The sequence below is a fragment of the Loxodonta africana genome, unplaced genomic scaffold (assembly GCF_030014295.1).
Source record: "Loxodonta africana isolate mLoxAfr1 unplaced genomic scaffold, mLoxAfr1.hap2 scaffold_32, whole genome shotgun sequence".
NCBI lineage: Eukaryota > Metazoa > Chordata > Mammalia > Proboscidea > Elephantidae > Loxodonta > Loxodonta africana.
The window spans coordinates 1,867,965-1,895,916 of NW_026975036.1; the positions used below are offsets into that span (position 1 = coordinate 1,867,965).

Genomic DNA, 27,952 nt, shown 5'->3' on the forward strand with positions numbered 1-27,952 from the left:
TGAGTGATAAATTTCTATTATAGGTACAAACAAGGACATGCTCATTCTTCAATGCTGTGTCTACCCATGGAAAATGAAGTAAGAAGTTGAAATAATTATCTGGTTGAATCGTGGAAATGCTTTCTATGGGGAAAGCAGCTGGTTTATTGAGTGAGATAATAATAATCACTGTTTGCAACAGTTCTTTGGGATAACCAACGCTTTCACATTTTCAAAATTGGCCCTCATCATAGTCTTGTCAGATGCTTTGGTAAGCAATGTATTTACTGTTTTACAATGACATTATATAATTTTGAAATGAATATGCCTTGAGGAGTTACACTTGATCATGTTAGGTCACATTGTTTAAACAATTGGTTAAGAATTAATAAAGTCTTAAGACTGGCTTATGTTGAATATGTTGTTTCTGTTCTTCACTTCCATGGTTGTTGCCCTTTGTATATGTATTTGATATTTATTTATATGGTAGGGCCATTACCTTCTGATTATAAATCATGTGGAGTTTCTTTTCCCTGAGGTGTCTAATTTAAACATGAATAAATGAATCAGAAGGTTTTAACCTTGAGAGCTGTGCGGAGACTGTACAAAGGCCATCCTTGCTCTGAAGTTCTCCCAGAAAAGAAATGTTCTCACTGCTCGTTATTGATCCAGTGGAATGGACTTTGTCTTTGGAGCCAGAAAATCCCAGATATACCTTTTGTTATTTTTTTAACTTAACCTCCCAAATTAGGGTTATTAGGGGTAATAAAATCTAATATGGACTGTATCCTAGAAACTAGGCACTGAGCAATTGCTTTCCTTGAGTTATTTCACTTAGTCAACAACACAACATTTTAAAGTAGGTATTATTATTTTAGTCAGTTTCAGTTTTCATTTTAAAATGAATTTAAAAAAACGACACTTAATATATACTCACTTTCTTTAAGCTTACAGTTAGGCACTTTTTCCCTTGGTCTTTATTTTTTATACAGAATGAAGTACTCCATCTTAAAGGCTCAGTTCAGCTCAAACTTTTAAAGAAACATTTGGGAGAGTGGGCATGGCTTCCAAATGTCTCTTAAAATACATGTTATCTGTTCTTTTATTTGTAGATAAGGCTTTTTTTTTTTTTTTAAGGCAGTCTCCTGGGGAAGGATGCATTTCCCATGCAAGTCATCATGGTTCCCATGCCATGTCAATGGAAGGCATAACTAATACATTATAGTCCTCCTTTCCTCAGATCTTGGATGTGCTTCAGAATCCTCCTCAACATTTCCCTCTAGGTAGCCACTCCTAACAAGTCAAAGCTGGCACCCACTTTAAAAACTATTTGTCATCCCTACCACATATGAATGTTTCCATTCCCACATATTGAAACTCTGACTGTTTTAGAGGGTTTAACCTCAGCTCTGGCTCATAGCTCAAGAAATTTCTTTTTTTGTATTTTTAACAAGAACAAAGGACTTAAAATAATTTTGCTTATGGATTCATCGATACTTTGATGACTATGCCAATATCATAAACTCGTTTGAGACAAACATCTTTCTCATAATTTCAGATTCTACATGGTCACTGTGGTAGCTTCCACCTTTTCCTCCAAAATATGCAAAACGAAAGCTTTGAAACTGAATTCGTCCTCTTGGGTCTTTCATGGAACCCAAGTGTTCAAAAAATAGAATTTGTTGTGTTTTTGTTTTGCTGCATGGCAACTGTTGGGGGCAATTTGCTAGTTGTGGTGACCATTGTCAGCAGCCCGAAACTCCTGGGATCCCCCATGTACTTCTTTCTGGCCTTCCTGTCCTTCCTGGATGCCTGCTATTCCTCTGCATTTGCACCAAAGATGATTGTGGACTCCCTCTATGAGAAGAAAACCATCTCCTTCAAGGGCTGTATGACCCAGCTCTTTGCTGAGCACTTCTTTGCTGGAGTGGAGGTGATTATCCTCACCGCCATGGCCCATGACCGCTATGTGGCCATTTGCAAGCCATCGCACTACCCCTCTATCATGAACTGGAGGCTCTGTGGTATCCTGATGGGGGTAGCCTGGACAGGGGGCTTTCTGCATTCTGTGATACAAATTCTCTTTACTTTCCAGCTGCCCTTCTGTGGCCCCAATGTTATCGATCACTTCCTATGTGATTTGTACCCATTATTGAAGCTTGCCTGCACTGACACTCACATCTTCGGCCTTTCTGTGGTTGCCAATGGTGGGTTTATCTGCACCATAATCTTCTCATTGTTGCTCATCTCCTATGGTGTCATCTTGCTCTCTCTAAGAACTCATAGCTCTGAAGGACGGCTGAAAGCTCTCTCCACCTGTGGATCTCACATTGCTGTCGTGGTTTTATTCTTTGTCCCATGCATAATTGTATATGCCCGACCTCCATCTGCTTTCTCCTTCGACAAGATGGTGGCCATAGTTTGCACACATTCATAACTCCCTTGCTCAATCCTTTGATTTATACTTTCAGGAATAAAAAAAAAAAAAAAAAAAAAACTTTTTCAAGAATAAGGAAGTTAAAAATGCCATGAGGAAATTGTGGACCAGACTGGTGGTGGTTTCTGATGAAAAATAAAACATTAAGCTTAAAAAAATTAAATTCAAGAGGAAGGAAATCAAAATGGGCTTGACCAAATACTTTATAGGGGCTGGAACCTGTATTGCTGAATGTAATGTAATGCAACAGAAAAATACTAATGGGTAGGTCAGGAAATGCTATTTCCACCCTCGGGTCACTCATATCTTGGAGTTGGCAGCTCAGTATCGTCTTAGGGAATCTGAGGAGAGTTGAATTTTATGTTTGTTTAGAATAAAATAATGAAAAGAATTCACTAAAAGACAGGAATCAGATTATTAAGCTTCTTGCCATTCAAACCATACTTTGAAAAACCTTCATGGAAAGAAGAAAAAAAATATCTTAGATATCAGGAATAGGAACTTCCTGAAGCTATTTTAACTGAAAAAAAAAATTACTTTTAGAGTACTGATCCTAGTTGAGCAGCCCTGGTGGCACTGTAAGTAAGCCCTCGGCTGCTGATGTAAGGAGTATTTGTTCGAAAGCATCTCCTGCTCTGCAGCAGAAAGATGTGGCAGTCTGCTTTCCTTATAAAGATCACAAATCTGGAAACTTTCCCAGTCAGAATTCAAGGGATGGCAATGTTTGTATGTTTGTTTTTTTAAGGCATATTTCTTCCTAGCTAAAAGACATTTGCCAGCATCCAATGTAGTTAGGTGTGGCCACGTGACGAATTATGGCCAATAAAATATAAATGAAGGTGGTGTATTAAATGATAATTCTGTGATTGTGGAATCGTTGTGGGAATTCAGGCAGCACTTTTGAACCGCGAGGATGTGTATTAAGATTAGTGGAAAAGCAAGACTGAAGGATTCCATATCCCTATCATAGAGTTGTAATACCAGCCCCATACTACTTGGCTCAAATTTCATTTATGTAAGAGAGAACTAAATTTCCAACTTGTTTAAGTCACTGCTAAAAAATAAAGTAATATCAGAATCTATATCATCTATTACATTTATGAACTGTTCTGTTCATTAATGCTGATATTCCTTGTTAATTAGTTCTCACAAATTTCGTATCATTTTGTGGGATCCCTAAATTAGTTCACGTTAAATAGACTTTACTCATTAAGCATGTTATTTAACAGCTCAGTGTCTGACTTTTTTTTTTTTTTTTTTTGGCATCCTGACATCTGAAACAAATCTTGGTCTTACTCTTTTGTTATCAGGGGACTTCTTGTTACTAATACCAGCTGATAAATTATATGATCACCTCTGTATTAGAATTGCAAAAATTCACAACTCTTCATGATACTAAGATTTAGCAAAAAAAAGAATAGAAGGATACTTTAATTTGAGGAAAGGTATCTGCCCAAAAAACTACCACAAGTGTCAAACTTAATGGGAAACATTGATGTACTTCCTTCGTATTTAATTAAGATAATTTAAACCATCAAAAGAGAACTTCCAGACTCCTACAACTATATCTATCATTCTACCAGCCTCCATTCACTTATATGCTGCCTTCTTAACTGCTATTTTAAACAAAGTGTCTGTGACCCTTACCAAAGGCAACCATTCTCTTTATTTTTGCATGGGATGTCATCTTCTCACTGTTTACACAAGGACACTTACTTGTCTAAGAATCTCTTATGTCTTTTATTTCATCTATGTTTCACTCTCTCTTGGAATAGTTACATTAGCAAAGAAGCAATTCATTACCTCTCTCATCCTTAAAGAAACCTTTTTTTTTTACTCCACTTCCTTTTTATGTAATACTTCATTTCATTCTCCCTCTTTTGCAGCAGAACTCAAGGGATCACGATGATGCCTGTCTCCCATTTCTCTTCTTCCATTCTCTTTAAACTCCTGTCAGTCACACTTTAATACCTAATACTATCTGCAAATCCTATTCTCAAGGACAACTCAGATCTCTGTAACATAAAATTTAACAGCAATTGCCAGTTTCTCATCTTATTAAATCTATTAGCACCATTTAACCCAGTTGATATAGTCCTCTGCCTTCACATACTGTTTACATGACCAAGGTTCCCAAATTAATATCTAAGTCCCAGAATCTTCCTTGAGCTTGAAATCTAGACATCCACCTGCTTTCATGGTATCTCCAACTAAATGACAAATAGATATCTCAAACTGAACAAACCCAAAGCTGTATTCCTGGTTCTGCTCCCATCCCCAGATTGATTCCACCTATGTCATCCTTCATCTTGACTGTTGGCACATTTGATCTATTTGTATTTTCTCATTCCCCACATCCACTCTATCCAGAAATCCTGTTGGCTTTAACTTTAACATGTATCCCAAATTCAAGAGCTTCTCATCATTTTGGGAGCTGTCACCTAATTCCAAGCCATCAGTGTAATCACCTGGATTATTGCAATTACCTCCTACATAGTCTCCCTGCTTTTATCTTTGAACCCTCTGCCCCAATACTCTACCCTCAGCACAGAGAAATGATTTAAAACCATAAATAAGATCATATCATGACTGCAATTGCACTCCATGTCATTCAGTGTAAGTTAAAACATTACGGTTGCTGAAGATCAGGCTGCAGTAATCTTGCTGCTCTCGTACCTCTCTGAACTCCTCTCTCATAGACAACCCCTGACTGATCTTCCAGTCCATGTGGCCCCTTTCTGTTCCTCTTAGTGACGAGTCATGTTCTTTCCATAGGGACTGTGCATTCATAAGCTATTCCCTCTGTCTGGAACAATTATCTTTCCCCTGACTCTATAAATTGCATCAATTGTCACTTTATGTTCATAGATTTAGAGAACTGGTATTTTAGAGAGCAGTATGGTATCAAAATTACAGCAATGTGTTACCCTTAGACCTGGGCCAGCAGAACACTATCCTTGCTTCCACACTTTGGAGTGTCTTCTGAAAATTTTCTAAGCTCTCCAATGCCCAGTATTGGGAAGCTGGAGGTGCTTTCCAGACGAGGCTCCACAACCCGGACTTGACTGCATGGACCCCTTCCTATTTCTCCTTTTCAAGTTGCTCTTCCATACTCTAGCCCATCCATGGGGTCAACCAGCAGCCTCCATAAGCTCTTATTCAGCCCCAACGATGTTATGCCAAGTCCTGTGGCTGGGACCCCAGCTCCAATTGGGTCATCTGGCAAGCAAATGATTATTGCAGGTTGGACATTTATTTTTTTTTACAGGATTGCACCACACTGAGTTACCAGAGTGGTGCTGACATGCTAAGTTTGGGCGACATAGCACATGTTCAGGGCTCTGGGATAAAAATGGTCCCCTGCTACTCCTTGGCCTTGTGCTGTGTGTGTGGGCCTTTATCAGCTCTCATCTGTCCATGCTCTGACTGAGGGTGTTGAGAGTGGGGAAGACATTCTTTACCTTGAGTGCCCCTCTTGCTGCTGCCTAGCCAGATCACCCAGACCTTCCATAGGCTCCATGCCGTGACTCAGGCAGTTCCCTGGGGATTTCTGTCTGTATCACTGCATGTGTGGTCCATATTGGCCAGTTCTTCTGGTTGAGGCAGACATCTAAAATTTTAATAAAAAGAAAACAACACACATTCTTTAATCCCATAGGCAACTGATGTGAAGGTGCTTCTAGGCCTTGACTTTTCTGATGAATCACTTCAATTTTGCATCTTTTGTGGGGTACTAATAGCCATATAAATAGGTAAAGTAAAATGTTTAAAGATTACATGGAGCAACAAACTGTTTTGACCCCTTTCTGAAGTGGCCTTATGGGTCAAAACCAGGCTTCCCCTCAAACTTCTATGGATCTGTCATTCATTCTTTTCCAATTAAAGGAAAAGAGAAAAAATTCTTAGAAAACAAAAACAAAAACTGTTGCTATCAAGTCTAATCTGCCTCACGGGGAACCCGTATGTGTCAGAGAAGAACTGTACATCATAGGGTTTTCAAGAACTGATTTTGTGGAAGTAGATGGCCAGACCTTTCTTCTGAGGTGCCTAGATGTGGATTGAACTTCAAAGTTTTGGGTTAGTAGCTAAGTGTGTTAACCATTTGTTCCACTCAGAGTCAGAAACCAGGCTCTTGGTTTCAAAGTCATGGAAAATAGGGATCAGTTATTGAGAAAACAGATAATATTTGTATTAATCTATAACCCTGGTAGCAAGGTGGTTAAGTGCTATGGCTGCTAACCAAAGAGTTGGCAGTTCGAATCTGCCAGGTGCTTGTTGGAAACTCTATGGGGCAGTTCTACCCTGTCCTCTAGGGTCGCTATGAGTTAGAATCAACTCGATGGCACTGGGTTTGGTTTAGTTGGTTTTTATACATTTTTGCATATTTATACACAAAATGTATTATTCTTTAATAAGCATTCATTGGTCCCCAAACCTGAGAACTAGATATGCTATCCTCATGGATTGATGCTGTGCCTTATCCCAGAACTCAGTTCTTGCTTTTAATAAGAACATAGGCATTTCCATCCCAGCATACACAGTGTTCTCTTCCTGAACATAAAGGGAAATGTAAGCACCTTCAAATAGAAACTCAAGAACAGCTAAAAAAAAAAAAAGCAGGAGGAAAAAAAAAAAAACCCTGATTACTCAGGGACATAAAAGTTTTGCAAACTCTTAAGCAAGTCAGACCACATAAAACCATGTCTTGCAGACTCATACTGTCGGGAAATTTTCAAACCCCAGGGGGCAACTGAGAGACAGTACTATAGGTTCATGTCCTCTCTGGGAAACTTCTTTAAATTCTAGCTGGAACTAAAGTAGAAAACTTTTGAATCTTTATTTTTTGTTCCCTGAGACCACGTTGAAGGCAGCACTTGAGAAGCTGTGGGGAATATTCTCCACCTTGTGTGCCTGTGAAGCTCTTTCTCTCTCTTTCAGGTGTAGAAAAAAGGCTTGGGAACAACCTGCACCTTTTATCCAGCCACTGAATGGACTTTTCTCGATGAGGAATATGAGATTGCCATCACCAGAGTTTTCAAGGAACTGATACATGGTGAGATTTATAATTCACAATTTTGCATTTTCTGAGGGAGTTTCAAAGTGTAATGTAACACTTAAAGTATGAGTGTAGCATTCAGGCTACCAAGTATAATAAAAAAAAAATACATGGGTTTATCAATGATGTGCACACTTGGGCTAGTTACATCATCTCTCTGGTTCTCAGGCACCTCATTTATAAAGGGGATAATGGTATTAGCAAAGTTTGTGGAAACATAAGAAGTAATGCACAACTAATGCTGCACAAATAACAGCTAAAGTAATAGAAACCTTTTTCTGGGTTGACAGTACCAATTACTTAAAACCTAATGAAACTAGATCTGTCTTCAGCTTGTCATCTTCAAGTTAAATCCAAATAACTTAAAAGTGCAAGAAGTTCATATTTTTTCCTAGCTCTCGATATGGCATTTTATTTATGCTTTCTGAATATATTCTCATTTATCATTTCTCCCCTAATACTCTTCCCATCCTGGAGTTTTAGGCTGAAAAGTGGGATTTGTCTGAGATTTTAAAGCATACTGTTATAGGATCCTGGTATCTTGAGTGCTGCTTTTTCATTTACGCAGCTTTAATGTTTCCAGAAATATTTCGGGGCAGGGCATTGACAGTAAGGAAATATGATTTATTCAAATCACAGAGCAGAGCCTTGACTTTGAAATTTTTCCTAAGTGTGTTTGATGTCATAGGTAGCACTAGGTTTCTGTCTCAGAATTGTTCAAAAATGTCTAAATGACTGAAGCTCTGAACTGCTGTGGTGATAGTTGGGGCACCTTGCGTCTCTCTCCTAAAATAAACTAAACTACTAAGAGAGAACAAATAAGGCTCAGGCATCCATCAGGAAGTATACAAGTGGAGAGAGGGGTTAGTATTTTTTTTTAAGTCCAGGAATAGAGTATAAGATGAGATGTTTAGAGAAACCAGTGGAGCAACACTGAAAGAGAGAAAAGCGTCTGCAAAGTGAAGAGATTTCCCAGGTTATTAGGGAAGGGAATATGCTTAGGTAGACAGACAAAGTATAATTATTGCTGAAATAAGTGATAATAATAATCTGGATCAAAAACACAGTGGACTAAGAAACAACAGGGAGGATGATTAAGAATGGAATTTAAATCTATTCTTTTAATTTATAGTAACCATGTTTATTTACCTATGCATATACATATGCAGGTATGACTTATATACACATATATGTACATTTAAAGGATTCTAAAATATACGTTTATATCTCTATTGCATGAAAGACAATAACAAAAACACTGCTTATACTGACAACCTTAGTACTAAATCTGCACATAGTTTTGAATGTTATATACACTTCAACGTTGAAACAGAAGTTTCTATTGTTTTTCAATGATTAGTATTAGAATTAATTTTGCTGTTTCATATTCAAACTAATAGGATAGAAATAGTGGTCATGGGGGCAATTTGGGGCTGCGAGGAAAACGTCCAATATCACAGTCCCAAGAGATGCCCCAGAGCACACAGTTCACAGCTGGCCTTGGGGGGCCCTAAGCAATCTCTCATGCTGTGTATGGCTATCAAGAAAGAAGAGACCATGGAATCCTCTCAGAGAAGTGTGGACAGAATAAACTGCTTCCTTAGAAGGAGACATGAATTTAAAATTGATATCAGAGTGAGTGTAGGAGCTGGGTAAGGCTTACCTCATGGTATGGCTATTTATGGAAAATTTACAACAATCGTAACATTTTAACATAATAGTCTAACCTCTATTGTGTTAGCATGATAATTCTACTTACACAAACAAATTATATTAGATTATGAAGTAATCCCCAGATCCCACCTCCTTTTTATGAACTGTTTAGTTGATGGAAAATATGGTGTTGTGGGTTTAACCTTGATTATAACTATTTGAAATATCCTTATAAGTATATAAACCTACATAATGAAAAGGAAAAAATCTCTACCATTTTCATGTGTTCCCGTCTAGATTTTAAAATGATATTAATATGTCTATACAAATAGGGGTGAATGTTAAAATTTTCTTCTGCTTTTCTCATTTAACATACTGTAAAAATACTTCACCTTCCATGTCTGTCTATTACTCATTAGCATTTTATTCACAGTGTCATGCCTTATTAATTTGAAGTAGTCTGATTTACATAAACATCTTACTGTTATTGAACATTTTGGGCATTTCTTTAAAATTTTATTTTTATAAGTGACACTGCATCACCTTTTGTTATAAAACTTCCTCCACCTCATCTCACTTTTAGAATAATTGTTTAGAGTTCGGATAACTAGTATACATGATAACACAAAGGTGTTTATAAGTCAGAAATATTTACTAAATTGTTTTCCAAAAGGATTACACGAATGGAAACAGTTTCATTGCAATTTAGCAAGGAGTATAATTTTTTAAAAAAAGTGATTTTAACAATGCATAATTTATTCTTGAGGCAGAGTCAATTTTCTAGCTCACTCTGTGTGTGTAGTCACTGCTTGAAAATAATTCCGACATCACTCTTTCACGTGTTTAAAGCTTCATACTTTGCCAGTCACTGTCCTATTAACCTTCTTATTGGACTCTCTTAAGTGAGGCAGCTTGAACAAGAGTTACTCTCCCTACTTTATAGGTGAGAACACTGAGGCTGAGTGTTTCGTTCAAGGGCGCATGGCTATTCCATGATGAAGCTGGGATGGCTACGTTTTTGACAGCAGAAACAAAGTCATTACCTTTTTCTTTTTTAAAAAAGGTTTTAATCCTGAGTAATTTTAAATTTAGAGAGAAGTTGCTCAGATTCTGTAGGGAGTTATTGTGTACTCCTCACCTAGCTCCACCTAATGTTAACATCTCATGTAACCCTGAGTTCATTTGGAAAATCTATGAAACAGACATTGGGATATTACTGTTAATTTAATTGCAGACTTTATTCATAATTCACTACTTCTTTCACTACTGTCCTTTTTTCCTGTTCTAGGACCCAATACAGGACAATTAACTTTTAAATGACTTAAAATCATGGACTTTGTGATCATAAGCCATGAGGACATTGTATTCTCCATTATAAACATTTTAATACTAATTTTGGAAATTCTTTTGATCTAAAAGCAGAGGGGGCTGATTTGTTTATATCTAAAGCGCTTTTTAGTTCTAAAACTGCATTACTCTTAGAACTCCCCATATAGGGGAAATGAAAAGATTAAGATTTATTTAATTATTAATATAGATTCAATTTAAAGTTCTTTGTCTAAAGAAACTACCTGAATAGAAGTGGATTCATGTGAGTTTGAGAGATACTAAAGGACTACAAAGTTTATTTAAAAATTCTATGCATTAAAAATTAGCATATCTACACTGTGACCAAATGAAATCATTTACATTGTTAAATAAAAGGTTGAGTCAAAGAGCTTATCATTAAAAGCACTTACTAGCCCTGTTCATGATAATGTGGGAATTATAAATAAAAATCTTGGTAATTCTTCTCTGTGTCAGTGGTCTGGGGGCTTGATCTCCTATTGATCATTTTTATGTGTATTCTGTTATCTGATTCTATCAATAGACATTCTTATAATCACCAGAAGCGTGTAAACCAAGGGTTTTAAGTAATTTGTTCCATGAGACATAACTGAATAGAAGAGCTTGGATTTGAACCCAAGCCTGTATGAGTCTAGAGTTGACGTTCTTACTTGTATCACTTCATTGCCTCTCTTGCTTTGGTCCTTGGCTAAACTGACCACTGTTGGCTCATATATTGATATTTTTTCATTTTTAATAAATGGTTGTTGACAGATCTAAGGACCTTTTTGGGTTTGTTTAATATTCTTGTTTTCTGGGTGACAGCTTGTAGCTGCATATGGAGTTAATAGTGCTGCCACAATTTTGAGTTGCCTAGGCTACCGGGAACATAAGGAAATGGCTGTTTTAAAGCAAGAGAACAGAAGACATTAACCTATACTATTGAATATTTGTTAATTTTATTCTTTAATCTAAGTGACATTCATCAAAATCAGTTCATTGATTATTCTCACTATTCTTTTATTCATCTTTGTTGTTGTTAGGTGTCACCAAGTCAGTTCCTACTCATAGTGAACATTTTGGACACTTCTAAAATTTTATTTTTAGAAATGTCACTGCATCACTTTTTGTTGTAAAACTTCCCCCACCTGATTTCACTTTTAGAATAAAAGTGTACATTCATCTATGTGCACCAAACATAATTATGTAAACTGTTTGACTGATAAACTTCTACTCTGTGTACAGGTGAGGAGGACACAGTCATCCTTCAAAGCTGTGTCTACCTATGGAAAATGAAGTCAGGAGTTGATGTAATTGTCTGGTTGACTCATAGTTGCTGTCAATTTATATATGTATATTATGTGTATGGTTAAGAGCTCAGTTGATAACCCAAAGGTCAGCATTTTGAATTCACCAGCCACTCTTTGGAAATCCAATGGGGGCAGCTCTACTCTGTCCTAGAGTGTTGCTTTAAGTCAGAATTGATTCCTCAGCAGCTTTTTTTTTTTGGTTTTATGATGAGTATGTTTTTTTTTTTTTTATGTATAGATCTCCAGCTCTTTGCACATGTCATTATAATACTTTATTTTGTCTTCTCGAGAGGCCCTTTGAAATTTTCTGTTCAGTTCTCTTACTTCATCAATTCTTCCTTTTGCTTTAGCTGCTTGACGCTCAAGAGCAAGTTTCAGATTCTCCTCTGACATCCGCCTTGGTGTTTTCTTTCTTTCCTGTCTTTTCAGTAACCTCTTGCTTTCTTCATGGATGATGTCCTTGATGTCATTCCACAACTCGTCTGGTCTTCGGTCACTAGTGTTCAATGCATCAAATCTATTCTTCAGATGGTCTCTATATTCAGGTGGGATATACTCAAGGTCATATTTTGGCTCTCGTGGACTTGTTCTGATTTTCTGCGGTTTCAGCTTGAACTTGCATATGAGCAGTTGAGGTTCTTTCCACAGTTGGCCCCTGGCCTTGTTCTGACTGATGATATTGAGCTTTTCCATCGTCTCTTTCCACAGATGTAGTCAATTTGATTTCTGGGTGTTCCATCTGGTGAGGTGCATGTGTATAGTCCCTGTTTATGTTGGTGAAAGAAGGCAATTGCAATGAAGAAGTCGTAGGTCTTGCAAAATTCTATCATTGGATCTCTGGCATTGTTTCTATCCCCAAGGCCATATTTTCCAACTACTGATCCTTCTTCTTTGTTTCCAACTTTTGCATTCCAATCACCAGCAATTATCATGTGCAATTTATATGTGCAAAGAGCTGGAGATGGAAAACCAAAAGGGAAGAACATGCTCAGCGTTTCTCAAGCTGAAAGAACTGAAGAAAATATTCAAGCCTCGAGTTGCAATAGTGAAGGATTCCATGGGGAAAATATTAAATGATGCAGGAAGCATCAAAAGAAGATGGGAGGAATACCCAGAGTCATTATACCAAAAAGAATTAGTCGATACTCAACCATTTCAAGAGGTGTCGTATGATCAAGAACTGATGGTACTGAAGGAAGAAGTCCAAGCTGCTCTGAAGGCATTGGCAAAAAACGAGCCTCTAGGAATTGATGGAATATCAACTGAGAGGTTTCAACAAAGAGATGCAACACTGGAGGTGCTCAGTCATCTATGCCAAGAAATATGGAAGACAGCTTCCTGGCCAACTGATTGGAAGAGATCCATATTTATGCCTATTCCCAAGAAAGGTGATCCAACCAAATGTGGAAATTACAGAACAATATCGTTAATATCACATGCAAGCAAAATTCTGCTGAAGATCACTCAAAAACGGCTGCAGCAGTATATCAACAGGGAACTGCCAGAAATTCAGGCCAGTTTCAGAAGAGGACGTGGAACCTGGGGTATCATTGCTGATGTCAGGTGGATCCTGGCTGAAAGCAGAGAATACCAGAAGGATGTTTACCTGTGTTTTATTGACTATGCAAAGACATTCCACTGTGTGGATCTTAACAAACTATGGATAACACTGAGAAGAATGGGAGTTCCAGAACACTTAATTGTGCTTATGAGGAACCTTTACAAGGATCAAGAGGCAGTTGTTCAGACAGAACAAGGGGATAGTGATTGGTTTAAAGTCAGGAAAGGTGTGTGTCAGGATTGTATTCTTTCACCATACCTATTTAATCTGTATGCTGAACAAATAGTGCAAGAAGCTGGACTATATGAAGAAGAACAGGGCATCAGGATTAGAGGAAGACTCATTAACAACCTGCGTTAGGCAGATGACACAACCTTGCTTGCTGGAAGTGAAGAGGACTTGAAGAACTTACTAATGAAGATCAAAGACCACAGACTTCAGTATGGATTACACCTCAACATAAAGAAAACAAAAATCATCACAACTGGACCAATGAGCAACATCATGATAAACAGAGAAAAGAATGAAGTTGTCAAGGATTTCATTTTACTTGGATCCACAATCAACAGCCATGGAAGGAGCAGTCAAGAAATCAAAAGACGCATTGCATTGAGCAAATCTGCTGCAAAAGACCTCTTCAAAGTGTTGAAGAGCAAGGATGTCACCCTGAAGACTAAGGTGCATCTGACCCAAGCCATGGTATTTTCGATTGCATCATATGCACATGAAAGTTGGACAATGAATAAGGAAGACTGAAGAAGAGTTGACGCCTTTGAATTGTAGTGTTGGCTAAGAATATTGAATATACTATGGACTGCCAAAAAAACAAACAAATCTGTCTTGGAAGATATACAACCAGAATACTCCTCAGAAGCAAGGATGGTGAGGCTGCGTTTTACCTACTTTGGACATGTTGTCAGGACGGATGAGTCCCTGGAGAAGGACATCATGCTTGGCAGAGTACAGGGTCAGCAGAAAAGAGGAAGATCCTCAACAAGTTGGATTGACACAGTGGCTGCAACAATGAGCTCAAGCATAACAACGATTGTAAGAATGGCACAGAACCGGGCAGTGTTTTGTTCTGTTGTGCATAGGGTTGCTATGAGTCCGAACCACTCGCCGGCACCTAACAACAACAACAACAATGTATATGATAAGGCCATTACCCTCTGATTATAAATCATTTGCAGTTTCTTTGCCTTTAGGTGACTCATTTATGCATGAACAAAGGAATCAGAAGATTTTAACCTTCAGAGGTGAATGGAGACTGTAAAAAGGCCATTCTTGCTCTGAAGTTCTCCCTAAAAATTCTCATCCCTCTCCATATTAAGGAAACCATGGTGGCGTAGTGGTTAAGTGCTACGGCTCCTAACGAAAGGGTCGGCAGTTCGAATCCACCAGGCGCTCCTTGGAAACTCTATGGGGCAGTTCTACTCTGTCCTATAGAGTCGCTGTGAGTCGGAATTGACTCGAAGGCACTGGGTTTGGTTTTGGGTTTTTGGTTTTCCATATTAATTCAGTGGAACCAACTTGGGCTTTGGAGCCAGAAAATCCAAATCCACCTCTGTTATTCTTTTGAATATAACCTCTCAAACGATGAGTTTGTTACCAGTAACACATAGATAATAAGACTTAACATGGACTGTATCCTAGACACTAAAAAAAAAACTAGGCACTCAGAAATTGCTTTCCTTCCGTTGCCTTACTTAGTCATCAGCACAACATTTTGAAGTAGGTATTATTTTTTTTTATCAGTTTCTGTTTTCATTTTAAAATGATGAATTAAAAGATCAACCCAGCACTTAACTTATTACTTGCTAAGCATACAGCTAGGCACTTTTCCACAGGCCTTTATTTTTTATAAGGAATTAATTAATTCATCATAAATGTCCAGTTCAGCTCAGACTTATAAAGAAATATTTGAGAGAATAGGTATGATTTCCAAGTGCCTCTTAAACTGCAAGTTATCTCTTCTTCTATTTGTAGGTAAGGCAATCTTCAGGTGAGAGATGCATTTCCCTTGCAAGTCATGCTTGTTGCCTTGCCATGCCAATAACAGGGAAGAGTAAGACATTACTGTCCTCCTTTCTTCAGAGCTTCGATGTGTTTCAGACTCCTTCTCAACAAGTCACTTTTGGTAGCCAATATGGACTAATCAGAGTCAGCACCTAGATTAAAAAAAAATTTTTTTTCATCCCTACCACATATGAGTGTTTCCCTTCCCTCATACTGAAGCTCTATTTTAAAGTATTTAAGCTCAATCCTGCCTGATGTCTCACTACCACCTTCAAGAAATTTCTAATTTCATATTCTCAACAAAAATAGAAGCACTTAAAATAACTTTGCTTATGGATGCACCAACCTGTTGATGACTAGTTAATACCATATACTATTCTGAGACAAATATCTCTTTCTCATAATTTCAGATTCTTCAAGGTCACTGTGGTAGCTTCCGCCTTTTCCTCTGACATCATGCAAAATCAAAGCTTTGTAACTGAGTTTTTCCTCTTGGAGCTTTCACAGAATCCAAATGTTCAAAAAATAGGATTTGTTATATTTTTGTTCTCCTACTTTGCAACTGTTGGGGGCAATTTGCTGATTGTGGTGACCATTATCAGCAGCCCAGCACTCCTGGGCTCCCCCATGTACGTCTTTCTGGCCTTCCTGGATGTGTGCTATTCCTCTGCATTAGCCCCAAAGATGATTGTAGACTCACTCCACGGGAGGAAAACCACCTCCTTCGAGGGCTGCATGACCCAGCTCTTTGCTGAATATTTATTTGCTGGTGCTGAAATAATTATTCTCTCTGCCATGGCCTATGACCGCTATGTTACCATTTGCAAGCCATTGCGCTACCTCTCTCTCATGAACGGGAGGCTCTGTGGTATCCTGATGGGGGTAGCCTGGACAGGAGGCTTCTTGCATTCTGTGATACAAATTCTCTTTACTTTCCAGCTGCCCTTCTGTGGCCCCAATGTCATCAATCACTTCCTACGTGATTTGTACCCATTACTGGAGCTTGCCTGCACTGATACTCACATACTTGGCCTTTTGGTGGTTGCCAGTAGTGGGTTTATTTGCATCATAAATTTCTCATTGTTGCTTATCTCTTATTGTGTCATCTTGTTCTCGCGAAGAACACATAGCTCTGAAGGCCGGAGGAAAGCTCTTGCCACCTATGGATCTCACATTTCTGTTGTGGTTTTATTCTTTGTCCCATGCATATCTCTATATGCCCGACCTCCATCTGCTTTTTCCTTCGATAAGATGGTGGCCATATTTTACACCATTGTAACTCCCCTGCTCAATCCTGTGATTTACACTTTCAGGAATAAGGAAGTGAAAAACGCCATAAGGAAGTTGTGGACCAAATTGCTGGTGGTTTTTAATTAAAAATAAAACACTAAACATAACAAATTAAACCTTCCAGAAGAAAGAAATCAAAATGGGCTCAGACAAGAACTTTGTAGGGAATGGACCTCGTAAGACAGAAGGAAATGTAATACAACACAAAAACACTGACGTGGAGGTCTGGAAATGCTCTTTGCATCCTCAGATTACTCATCATCTCAGAGTTGGCAGCTCAGTATCCTTTTATGTAAACTAAGGAGAGTTGAATTTTTTTTTGCAGTTTTTTTTAAATAATTTTTATTGTACTTTAAGTGAAAGTTTAAAAATCAAGTCAGTCTCTCATACAAAAACCCATATACACCTTGCTACACACTCCCAATTACTCTCCCTCTAGTGAGACAGCCCATGCTCTCCCTCCACTCTCTCTTTTCGTGTCCATTTCCCCAGCTTCTAATCCCCTCCACCCTCTCATCTCCCCTCCATGCAGGAGATGCCAACATAATCTCAAGGGTCCACCTGATCCAAGAAGCTCACTCCTCATCAGCATCCCTCTCCAACCCGTTGTCCAGTCCAATCCATGTCTGAAGAGTTGGCTTCAGGAATGGTTCCTGTTCTGGGCCAACAGGTCTGGGGGCCATGACCACCAGGGTCCTTCTAGTCTCAGTCAGACCATTAAGTCTGGTCTTATGAGAGTTTGAGGTCTGCATCCCACTGCTCTCCTGCTCTCTCAGAGTTTTTCTGTTGTGTTCCCTGTCAGGGCAGTCATCAGTTGTAGCTGGGCACCATCTAGTTCTTCTGGTCTCAGGATGATGTATTCACCGGTTCACGTGGCCTTTTCTGTCTCTTGGGCTCGTAATCACCTTGTGTCCTTGGTGTTCTTCATTCTCCTTTGATCCAGGTGGGTTGAGATCAACTGATGCATCTTAGATGGCTGCTTGCTAACGTTTAAGACCCCAGACGCCACTCTTCAAAATGGGATGAAGAATGTTTTCTTAATAGATTTTATTATGCCAATTGACTTAGATGTTCCCTGAAACCATGGTCCCCAGAACCCTGCCCCTGTTACGCTGGCCTTCGAAGCATTCAGTTTATTCAGGAAACTTCTTTGCTTTTGGTTTAATTCAATTGTACTGACCTCCCCTGTATTGAGTGCTGTCATTCCCTTCACCTAAAGTAGTTCTTATCTACTATCTAATTAGTGAATACCCGTCTCCCACCCTCCCTCCCTCCCCCCTCTGGTAACCACAAAAGAATGTGTTCTCAGTTTCAACTATTTGACACGTTCTTATAATAGTGGTCTTATACAATATTTGTCCTTTTGCAACTGACTCATTTCACTCAGCATAATGCCTTCCAGGTCCCTGCATGTTGTGAAATGTTTCACAGATTCCTCACTGTTCTTTATCGATGTGTAGTATTCCACTGTGTGAATATACCATAATTTATTTATCCATTCATCTGTTGATGGGCACCTTGGTTGCTTCCATCTTTTTGCTATTGTAAACAGTGCTGCAATAAACATGAATGTGCATATATCTGTTCGTGTAAAGGCTCTTATTTCTCTAGGATATATTCCAAGGAGTGGGATTGCTGGATCGTATGGTAGTTCTATTAATAGCTTTTTAAGGAAGTGTCAAATCAATTTCCAAAGTGGTTGTACCATTTTACATTCCCACCAGCAGTATAGAAGTGTTCCAATCTTTCCACAGCCTCTCCAACATTTATTATTTTGTGTTTTTTGGATTAATGCCAGCCTTGTTGGAGTGAGATGAAATCTCATTTTAGTTTTGATCTGCATTTCTCTAATGGCTAATGATCGCGAATATTTCCTCATATATTTTTTAGCTACCTGAATGTCTTCTTTAGTGAAGTGTCTATTCATATCTTTTATCCATTTTGTAATTGGGTTACTTGTCTTTTTGTAGCTGAGTTTTCCAGTATCATGTAGATTTTAGAGATCAGATGCTGATCAGGAATGTCATAGCTAAAAACTTTTTTGCAGTCTGTACATAGTCTTTTTACTCTTTTGGCGAAGTCTTTGGATGAGCATAAGTGTTTGATTTTTAGGAGCTCCCAGTTATCTAGTTTTTCTTCTACTTTCTTTATAATGTTTTGTATACTGTTTATGCCTTAGTGGTTGGTGCATAAATTTGAATAATAGTTGTATAAACTGGTCTTCCTTGTAGGTTTATAGGTATTATCCTATCACTGACAACATTGTACTTCAGGATAGATCTTGAAATGTTCTTTTTGGTGATGAATGCAAAGCCATTCCTCTTCAAGGTGTCCTTCCCGGCATAGCAGACCATACGATTGTTTGCTTCAAAATGTCCAATACCTGTCCATTTCAACTCACTCATGTTGACGTTTATGTTTTTCGTTTCATTTTTGACAATTCCCAGCTTTTGTAGATTCATACTTCATACATTCCACACTCCAATTATTAATGGATATTTGCAGCTGTTTTTTTCTCATTTTAAGTCAGGCCGCATCAGCAAATGAAGGTCCTAAAGGCTTGACTCCATCCACATCATTATGGTCGACTCTACTTTGAGGGAGCAGTTGTTCCCCAGTCGTATTTTGAGTGCCTTCCAACCTGGGGGGCTCATCTACAGGCACTATATCAGAAAATGTTTCACTGCTATTCATAAGGTTTTCACTGGCTAAATCTTTTCAGAAGTAGACTGCTTTGTCCTTGTTCCTAGTCTGTGTTAGTCTGGAAGCTCAGCTGAAACCTGTCAGCCATGAGTGACCCTGCTGGTATTCGAATACTGATGGAATAGCTTCCAGCAACAGAGCAACAGGCAAGCCCCCACAGTATGACAAATGACAGACACATGGAGTACATGCATATGAATAGATTGAAAATAGAATGGCTTGATTCAAATGCACCTTAGTCATCAAAGTGACGTTTCGCTTTTTAAACTTTAAAAGGGTATTTTGCCACAGATTTTTCCAGTGTAATACATCATTTCATTTCTTGAGTGCGGCTTCCATGGGTGTTGATTGTTGGTGTGTTAGTATTACTAAACTCCAGACTGTGTTTAAATCTCACAAGTTTTCCTATCAATGTCCTCTCTCTGTTTCATGATCTAATTCAGTGTATCACATGGCATTTAGCTATAGTCTCTCCAGTGTCATCTGGTCTGTGACAGTTTCTAACTTTTTTCTCATTTCTCTTGACTTTGAAAATCTTAAAGAGCACTGGCTAGATATCTTATAGAATGTCCCCAAATCTAAGTTTGCCTGATGGCTTTCTGTGATTAAGTTGGGATTTTGAGTTTTGAGGAAGACTTTCACACAGGAGAAGTGCCTTTATCATCACATCATATCAGGGAGTGCATGATATGCCCATGGCATCACTCATAATGGTAACCTTCATCATTTGGTTAAGGTAGTCTTGCACATTTCTCCACTATAAACTTAAATGTAGAATTTCAAATGCAATACAGTTAATAGCAGCTATTTATTTTTTATATGTTCTTTTTTCAAACTCTGTAGTTTATGTTTTCTTCAAGAAATATGAATTCTTTTAATAATTTAATTTCTAAAAGAAGACTAATGGAATAGATTCAGTAATTATCCTTAATGATTTTAAAGAAAATACATCCACCGCAATGACACAAGAGAGAATTTCAACTAATTGCTTGGTTCGTGGCTCACTGAGTAATGTTCTAGTTATGATTCTCTGGGGTCTATATCTCCATGGTCATGGCAACCCAAACCCTCCGTGCCATCGAGTCGATTCCGACTCATAGCGACTCACGGTCATGGCAGCGGATATAAATCCCAGAGACTGGGAAGTTTTGGACTGTGGATTTAGGTTCAGTTTTTTTTTTTTTTTTCTTTTTAATCTCTGATATTTCTTATATCTGGGAAATAAAATGCCATTTTCCTGGCACACTCATTTAAATGTACTGTCACTTGTATTACAAACCTCAGGTCTGTTAGTTTTTTAAAGAATGTTTAATTACTGAGAAGAAAAATGCCTGGAATTCATTAATCTTAAAAGGAAATCCTCATTAAATTAATTAATCAAAAGCTCCTGGTTTCAGGTCAGTTCAGTTCTCTTCTGGTATTTTTCTGTTAAGGTAGAAAACATGGAACACCAGCTCATACGGATTAAAAAATGTAATAGATCCCTTTTTATGGTTGGACCTGTTTGAATTTTCACTAACAGGGCATGAAATGATCCTGAGAATTATACTGTGTGTTGCAAAAACTGGCAGTGGTGACACTACTGAGAATTAATAGAGAAAAGTGGCAGAAGACTTTGGAGATGTTTGCTGATTTTGAACTCCCCTCGTCCTAGCTTCCATTTGAATAAAATCCTAATTCTAATCCATAGGTTTTCAACACATTTATTTGAAATTGCTAGGGCACAATGTCAAAGTTTTCTCTGTGTATCTTTTTGTTATGGACCTAATAAGTGTCTTAAGTAGTAGCAGAGATAGTAGCCATCTCCCTAACTTGCCAGGGTTTTGCCTAGTTAAAATAGGGTATATGTTCAAATGTTGAGGGAGAGCTTAATTATTAAAATAGCGTGAACAATAATGGATGTTTAAAATGTATCTACCCAGTCCCTTTTGTTATTGGGAAGAATATTCTCACGACAAATACTCTGTGTCGGGGCTACTTGTAGTACATGTAAAGTAGGCACTCCTGGGGCTGAGTCCAGGCAAAGCTATAAAGTTGAGACAGATCACTGATGTGTTTTAGCTCCAGCCTCATGTCTATATCCTGGGGACAGTCATTTTGTGTGTTACTATTCTCATTGCCAAGTTTATCTCATCATAAAAGAGGGCTTGCTTCGTATTGGCTAAGAAAATATATAATTTGCAGTGTAGATTTTTTTTTAATGGAATTATTGTTGGTGAATATAAGATAGATATGCTTTCTTGAAACTATATATGTATATATGTGTGTGTATACACACATATGCATATGCATAAGAAAGAAATTAATTTTTACTACTTATAAAATTTTAATTAATTAAATTTAATTAATAATAAAAGTTAAGCACAACAATCAATAGAAACCCCATAAAATATTCAGGAGTCAGTGTACCACTGATGGAGGTTTTGATGACAGAGACTACACGAGCATCTCAGGGATGAGGTTATGTGTAGAAATCTGAACTATTAAGTGAAAAGTTGGGCTAGATACATTTTAAGGTATATTTCAACTCAAAAATTCTGTAAGTATTTAATTCCATGCTATGCCTAGACAAGGTGGAAAATTTAAAAGTAAATAATTCTAAAATTTTTAAAGTTTTTTTGTGCTTTTATTGTACCACCCTGGATTCTGGTCTCTTTAATTTCTTTTATGCCCTATATGTATATGTTAGTTTCATATTAATAATACTAACAAAGACTAGCATTTAAATAGTTATATGTATATGTAATATATATAAAAAAACATATAATAAAGAGTAATATATTAAAGACCCACTGCCGTCGAGTCAATTCCAACTCATAGTGACCCTATAGGACAGAGTAGAACTGCCCCATAGAGCTTCCAAGGAGCACATGGTGGATTCGAACTGCCTACCTCTTGGTTAGCAGCTGTAGCACTTAACCACTACACCACCAGTACTTCCAAAGTTTTATATATAGAGAGAGAGAGAGAGCCCTGTCGTTGTAGTGGAAACTTTGGGGGTCTAATGGTTGACCTTAGAAACTCTCCTTGGAAACTCTATGGGCAGTTCTACTCTGTCCTATAGGTTCAGTATGAGCTGGACTCTATTTGATGGCAAAGGGTTTGGTTTTGGATTTCGTTGGTGTAGTGGTTGAGAGATCGGCTGCAAAACCCTAAGGGGCAGTTCTACTCTGTCCTATATTGTTTCTATGAATCTGAATCAACTTAATGGCAACAGGTTTTCTTCATTTATATATTTTTCACACCAGTGTTTTTCACACTTTAGCATGCAACAAAATCACCTGGAGGCCTGATTTCACCCCAAATTATGAGCCTCATCTCAGAGTTTTTATTTAGGAGGTTGGCAGTAGGGCTGAAGAATTTGCACTCCTAATAAGTTCCCAAATGATTCTGATGTTGCTGATTTGGGGGCCATACTTTAAGACTCACTGTTTCGTATCACTCCCCACAGAACCACATGAAACCTCTTTCCTCTCTCTGCTTCTTCCTAGTCAAATTGTGTTTTTTCTCCAACAGAAATCATGTTATCCAAAGGAAATCAAAGTATCATACCCACTTTTATAATGTTGGGTTTTTCAGAATACCCAGGACTCCAGGTTCCACTCTTCCTGACTTTCTTGTCCACCTACACAGTCACCGCGGTGGGGAATCTAGACATGATAATAATTATCAGGATCAATCCAAAACTCCACACGATTATGTACTTTTTCCTCAGTCACTTACTTGTCTTTTGTGGATTTCTGTTATTCCACTGTAGTTACACCCAAACTGCTGGAGAACTTGATTGTGGAAGGCAGAACTATCTCTTTCTCTGGTTGCATCATGCAGTTTTGTCTTGCTTGCATGTTCGGAGTGGCAGAAACATTCATGTTAACGGCGATGGCTTATGACCGTTTTGTGGGAGTTTGTAACCCCTTGCTGTATACCACTACTATGTCGTAGAAGCTTTGTGTTCTGCTGGTGGCTGGGTCCTACACATGGGGTGTAGTGTGCTCTCTGACACTCACATACTTTCTTCTCACAATAACTTATCGTGAGTCTAGCATTATAAATAATTTTGTCTGTGACCACTCTGTAATTGTTTCCGTCTCCTGCTTGGACTCCTACATCAGTGAGATGCTGTGTTTTATTGTCACCATAATCAATGAGGTGAGCAACCTGATGATCATCTTTACTTCCTATGTATTCGTTTTTATCACTGTCATGAAGATGCCTTCTACAAGTGGACGCCATAAAACCTTCTCTACCTGTGCCTCCCACCTGACCGCCATCACCATCTTCCACGGGACCATCCTTTTCCTCTACTGTATCCCTAACCCCTAAACTTCCTGGCTCATAATTAAAGTGGATTCTGTGTTTTATACTGTAGTGATTCCCACATTGAATCCGTTAATCTACAGCCTTAGGAACAAGGATGTGATGGACACATTCAGAAAATTAGTTAAAACAAAACTCCTTTTTCAATCACCATGATATTGTTAGGTTCAGTATTTTATATTCCAAAAATAATTTGATTCATTGTGTTAAAGATTGTTCAACTCGCATAGTATAATTTATTATTCAGATTATTTTACCCAGTAGCCTGTGAGTTAATACATCTACAGTAGTAGCATATGTATGATTTTATGATGACTGATGTTTTCATACATCAATGTTTAATGAAATAGCTCTAAAGCACATGTAAACCAAAAATTAAAAAAATAAAATAAAATTCTCGACTTGTTGCAATATATGTGAATTATTTTAAAATACTTTACCATATATGGTGTAATTTTTTATGTGTTCCCAAAGTAAATCAAATTCCTAGTTTATCAAATATGCACAAATCCAGCATATTCCCCTAGAATTCTAAACAGAAATTCTGTCCTCTAGAGGTGGCTTTAACAAGTGCTTCAGTTTATGGTGTCTTGTACACAAGGCAACCTTATGATAGTTATTACACTGAATAGCAGAATTCATCTTTATTAAATAAAAAATATGGCCTGCTCACTAGGAAACCCAATTTAATTAAAGTATTGTTTTACCAGCCTAATATTCATTTTATCATTTTTTTCTAAACAAAGTATTTGAATAATTAAAATAATAGGCTAATAGAGTAAGGAGATACCTATAGATCAATGGAATAGAATAGTGTCCAAATACACTCATACATTTTTTCTCATTTAAATTTCAACGGAGAAAGGATACTTTTTCAACAAAATAATTTGGGAACAATGAGATACTCCTATTGAAAAAATAACCTTAGGTCTTACCTCACACCATACACAAATATTAATTTGAACTGAAAGTTAAAACTTAACAGAAATTAAAAAATGGCAGAAACATAGGAAAATTTTTGAACACTTGGCGTAAGGACTTTTTTTACATAGAACAAAAAGAATGAATTAAAAATTGATAAAATGAATTTTATCAACATGAAAAATGACTGCTCTTCAAAGACACCATTAAGAAAAAGGAAAGGTCAGCCACAAACTGTGAGAAAATACTTGCAATATATACGCCTGACAATTGATGTATATGTAGAACATATACAGAAGTTATCCAACCAGCCGATGAGCACTTGAAAAGATACTCGGCATCATTAGTCATCAGTGCAACGTGTATTAAATATAAAATGAGACACCACTACTTACCCAATGGAATGGCTAAAGTTAAAAAGATAGAAATGTCAAATATTCCTGTGAACACGGATGAGGTGGAATATTCATGTACTTCAAATGGAAAAGTAGCAGGTAAAATGTACTTGAAAAACAGTTTAGTGGTATCTTATGAACTTACACAGGAACTTTATATAAAATTGAGCAGTTTCTTCCTTAAGTGCTTATTTACCCAAGAGAAATGAAATCAAATATTTTAACTTAGGAGAAAATGGTTCTTGTTAATGTATGCAACTATATATATATATATAAAAAAAATTATATAGTGGAGGAAAAAAATACAGTGGTGTGTGTTTGTGGGTGTGTGTGTGTGTGTGTTCCTTTTATGAATACTTTTTGCTCTTTTCTTAAGTGATATTTCAACAAGAGGTACATTTTCTTTCATGATGAGTTATCAAGCATAAACAGGAGAAGGCAGGAAGGATAGAACAACCTGTCGTCATTTTAATCCAGGGAAAATGAAATATAGTGACCGGACGGCACACAACAACAATGCCTCCAAAACCAAAAAAACAAACCCCGCTGCCCTAGAGTCAATTCCAACTCATAGCGACACTGCAGGACAGAGTAGAACTGCCCCGTAGCGTTTCCAAGGAGCACCTGGTGGATTCAAACTGCTGACCTCTTGGTTAGCAGCCGTAGTACTTAACCACTATTGCACCAGGGTTTCCACACACATAAATAAAATATATGTCTATAATAGGTAAATCTGCACCTGAGTTGTGCCTTTGCTGACCTTGATCTTCTCATAATTCAAATTCATCTAAGTTAAGAAGTTTTGGGAACTGGACTGATGAGGTATAATTCCCCTCTGATATAAGTGTCTTGTTGAGATCAAAGGTGGAGTTGTGGTATGTCTAAAAAGGGATGGCTTTTCAACTGCAATTACTTCTGATATAGGACAGAACACCTATATAACTCAATGTTTGGATCAGGACAAGAAAAACAATTCTTGCTTTTAAACAGGCAGAATTTAGAACAGCAATTGCTCTTAAAAGTATTACAAGGTCCACTGGAGTAAAAAAGATGCCTGAAAAGAAGAGAAAAAAAAATCAGATAGTTCATTTTTGTGGTGATACCAGTTTCTTATGACCCACTTTTTCTTCTGACCCTAACCACTCAGAGTTAGGTCAGATCTCAAAGATAAAGAGCACAATCCTCCAGAGTCCATGTCTCCTCAAGACCTCAGATATCAGCTGCAAGCTAGGGGGTCTGCAGCCCCCTCATATCTGACCTGTTAACTCCCACAGCTCCCTGAGGTTTGAGAATTTGCTAAAATGACACACAGGAATCAATTCCAATTTCATTACGGCAAAAAAGGATCAAAATGAAGAGACATATAAGGAAAGATCTGGACATGTCATTGACTGCTAACCTAAGGGACGGCAGTTTAAACCCACCTAGCAGCTCCTGGAAGAAAGGCCTGGCAAACTGCTTCCATAAACATCACAGTCAACAAAACCATGTGGAGTAGTTTTACTCTGTAAGACATGGAGTTGCCATGAGTTAGAGTCAAATGGACGGTTTTTTGAGGGGAGGTTCAAAACTCAGTTTGTCTACATGGTCACTGTGGTGGGGAACCTGGGCATGATTGTGATCATCAGGATCAACCCCAAACGCCACACCCCCATGTTCTTTTTCCTCAGTCACTTGTCTTTTGTTGATTTCTGCTACTCCACTATAGTTACACCCAAACTATTAGAAAACTTGGTTGTGGGAGACAGAACCATCTCCTTCACAGAGTGCATCATGCAGTTCTTCTTGGCTTGTATATTTGCAGTTGCAGAAACATTCATGTTGGCAGTGATGGCCTATGACTGTTTTGTGGCAGTTTGTAACCCCCTGCTTTACACCGTCATCATGTCCCAAAAGCTCTGGGCATCATTAGTCGGTGGGCCCTATGCATGGGGTATAGTTGCTTCCCTGACACTCACTTATTTTCTCCTGACATTATCCTTTTGTGGCTCTACCATCATAAATAACTTTGTCTGTGAGCACTCGGTTATTGTTTCTGTCTCCTGCTCTGATCCCTGTATCATCCAGGTGCTTTGTTTTCTCTTTGCCATATTCAATGAGGTCAGCAACCTGGTGATTATCTTCGCTACACTTTTCATTTCTGTAACTGTCATAAAAATGCCTTCCAATGGGGGGCGCCAAAAAATCTTCTCCACCTATGCCTCCCACTTGACCGCCATCGCCATTTTCCATGAGACTGTCCTGTTCCTCTATTGTGTACCCCACTCCAAAATCTCATGGCTCATAGTCAAAGTAGAATCTGTGTTTTATACAGTGGTCATCCCCATGCCGAACCCCCTGATCTACAAACAAAGATGTGAAGGAGACTGTCAGAAAGTTCATGAACCACCTAACACAATCTTGAAGATTTATGTATTTTTCTGGAAAGAGTTTGCTTTATGATGTTAAAAATCATTCAATGTTTCTAGAAGAGATGGTAATTCAAATTATTTAGTCAATTTACCCATCTGATTTTTTAAATCTATTGCAGCATACCAGTTATCTAATAATTTGATTTTTAGTCATTTCAATCTTTACTAAAATAGGTTTGAATCATACGTGAAGTGAATCAAGCATAGTGGATTGAATAGCATCTCCCCCCAAAATACTCATACCCACCTAGAACTTCAGAACATAACCTTTTTGGAGACAGATTCTTTGCAGATGTAGTTAAGGATTAACATAAATTCATATTTTCTTAACACTAAAACCCATTGCCTCAGAATTAATTTCCACTCAAAGAGACCTTATAGGACAGAGTAGAGCTACCCCATAGGAATTCCAAGGCTGTAATCTTTATGGAAGCTGACTGCCACATCTTTTTCCTGTGGAGCAGCTGGTGGGTTTGAACAGCCACCTTTAGGTTAGCAGCCAAATTCTTAACCACTGTGCCACCAGGACTCCTACATGCTCTCTTAGGGCAGGCTATGAATCCAGTAAGTCTCATTA

The 27,952-nt window shown here is 37.9% G+C and overlaps 1 protein-coding gene and 3 pseudogenes across 1 annotated transcript; all 4 read left to right on the forward strand.

Annotated features, from left to right (window-relative positions):
• Positions 1-1,582: 1,582 nt before the first annotated feature.
• On the forward strand, positions 1,583-11,384 carry LOC100671352 (olfactory receptor 4C15-like; annotated as a pseudogene).
• Positions 11,385-15,663: 4,279 nt separating this feature from the next.
• Positions 15,664-16,800, forward strand: LOC100654480 (olfactory receptor 4C15-like; annotated as a pseudogene).
• Positions 16,801-22,801: 6,001 nt separating this feature from the next.
• LOC135229492 (olfactory receptor 5D13-like) lies at positions 22,802-23,804 on the forward strand (annotated as a pseudogene).
• A 2,744-nt stretch (positions 23,805-26,548) lies between these two features.
• LOC135229493 (olfactory receptor 5D13-like) lies at positions 26,549-27,406 on the forward strand. Its single transcript, XM_064279030.1, has one exon. The coding sequence runs from the start codon at positions 26,549-26,551 to the stop codon at positions 27,404-27,406; it is 858 nt and encodes a 285-aa protein (XP_064135100.1).
• Positions 27,407-27,952: the final 546 nt, after the last annotated feature.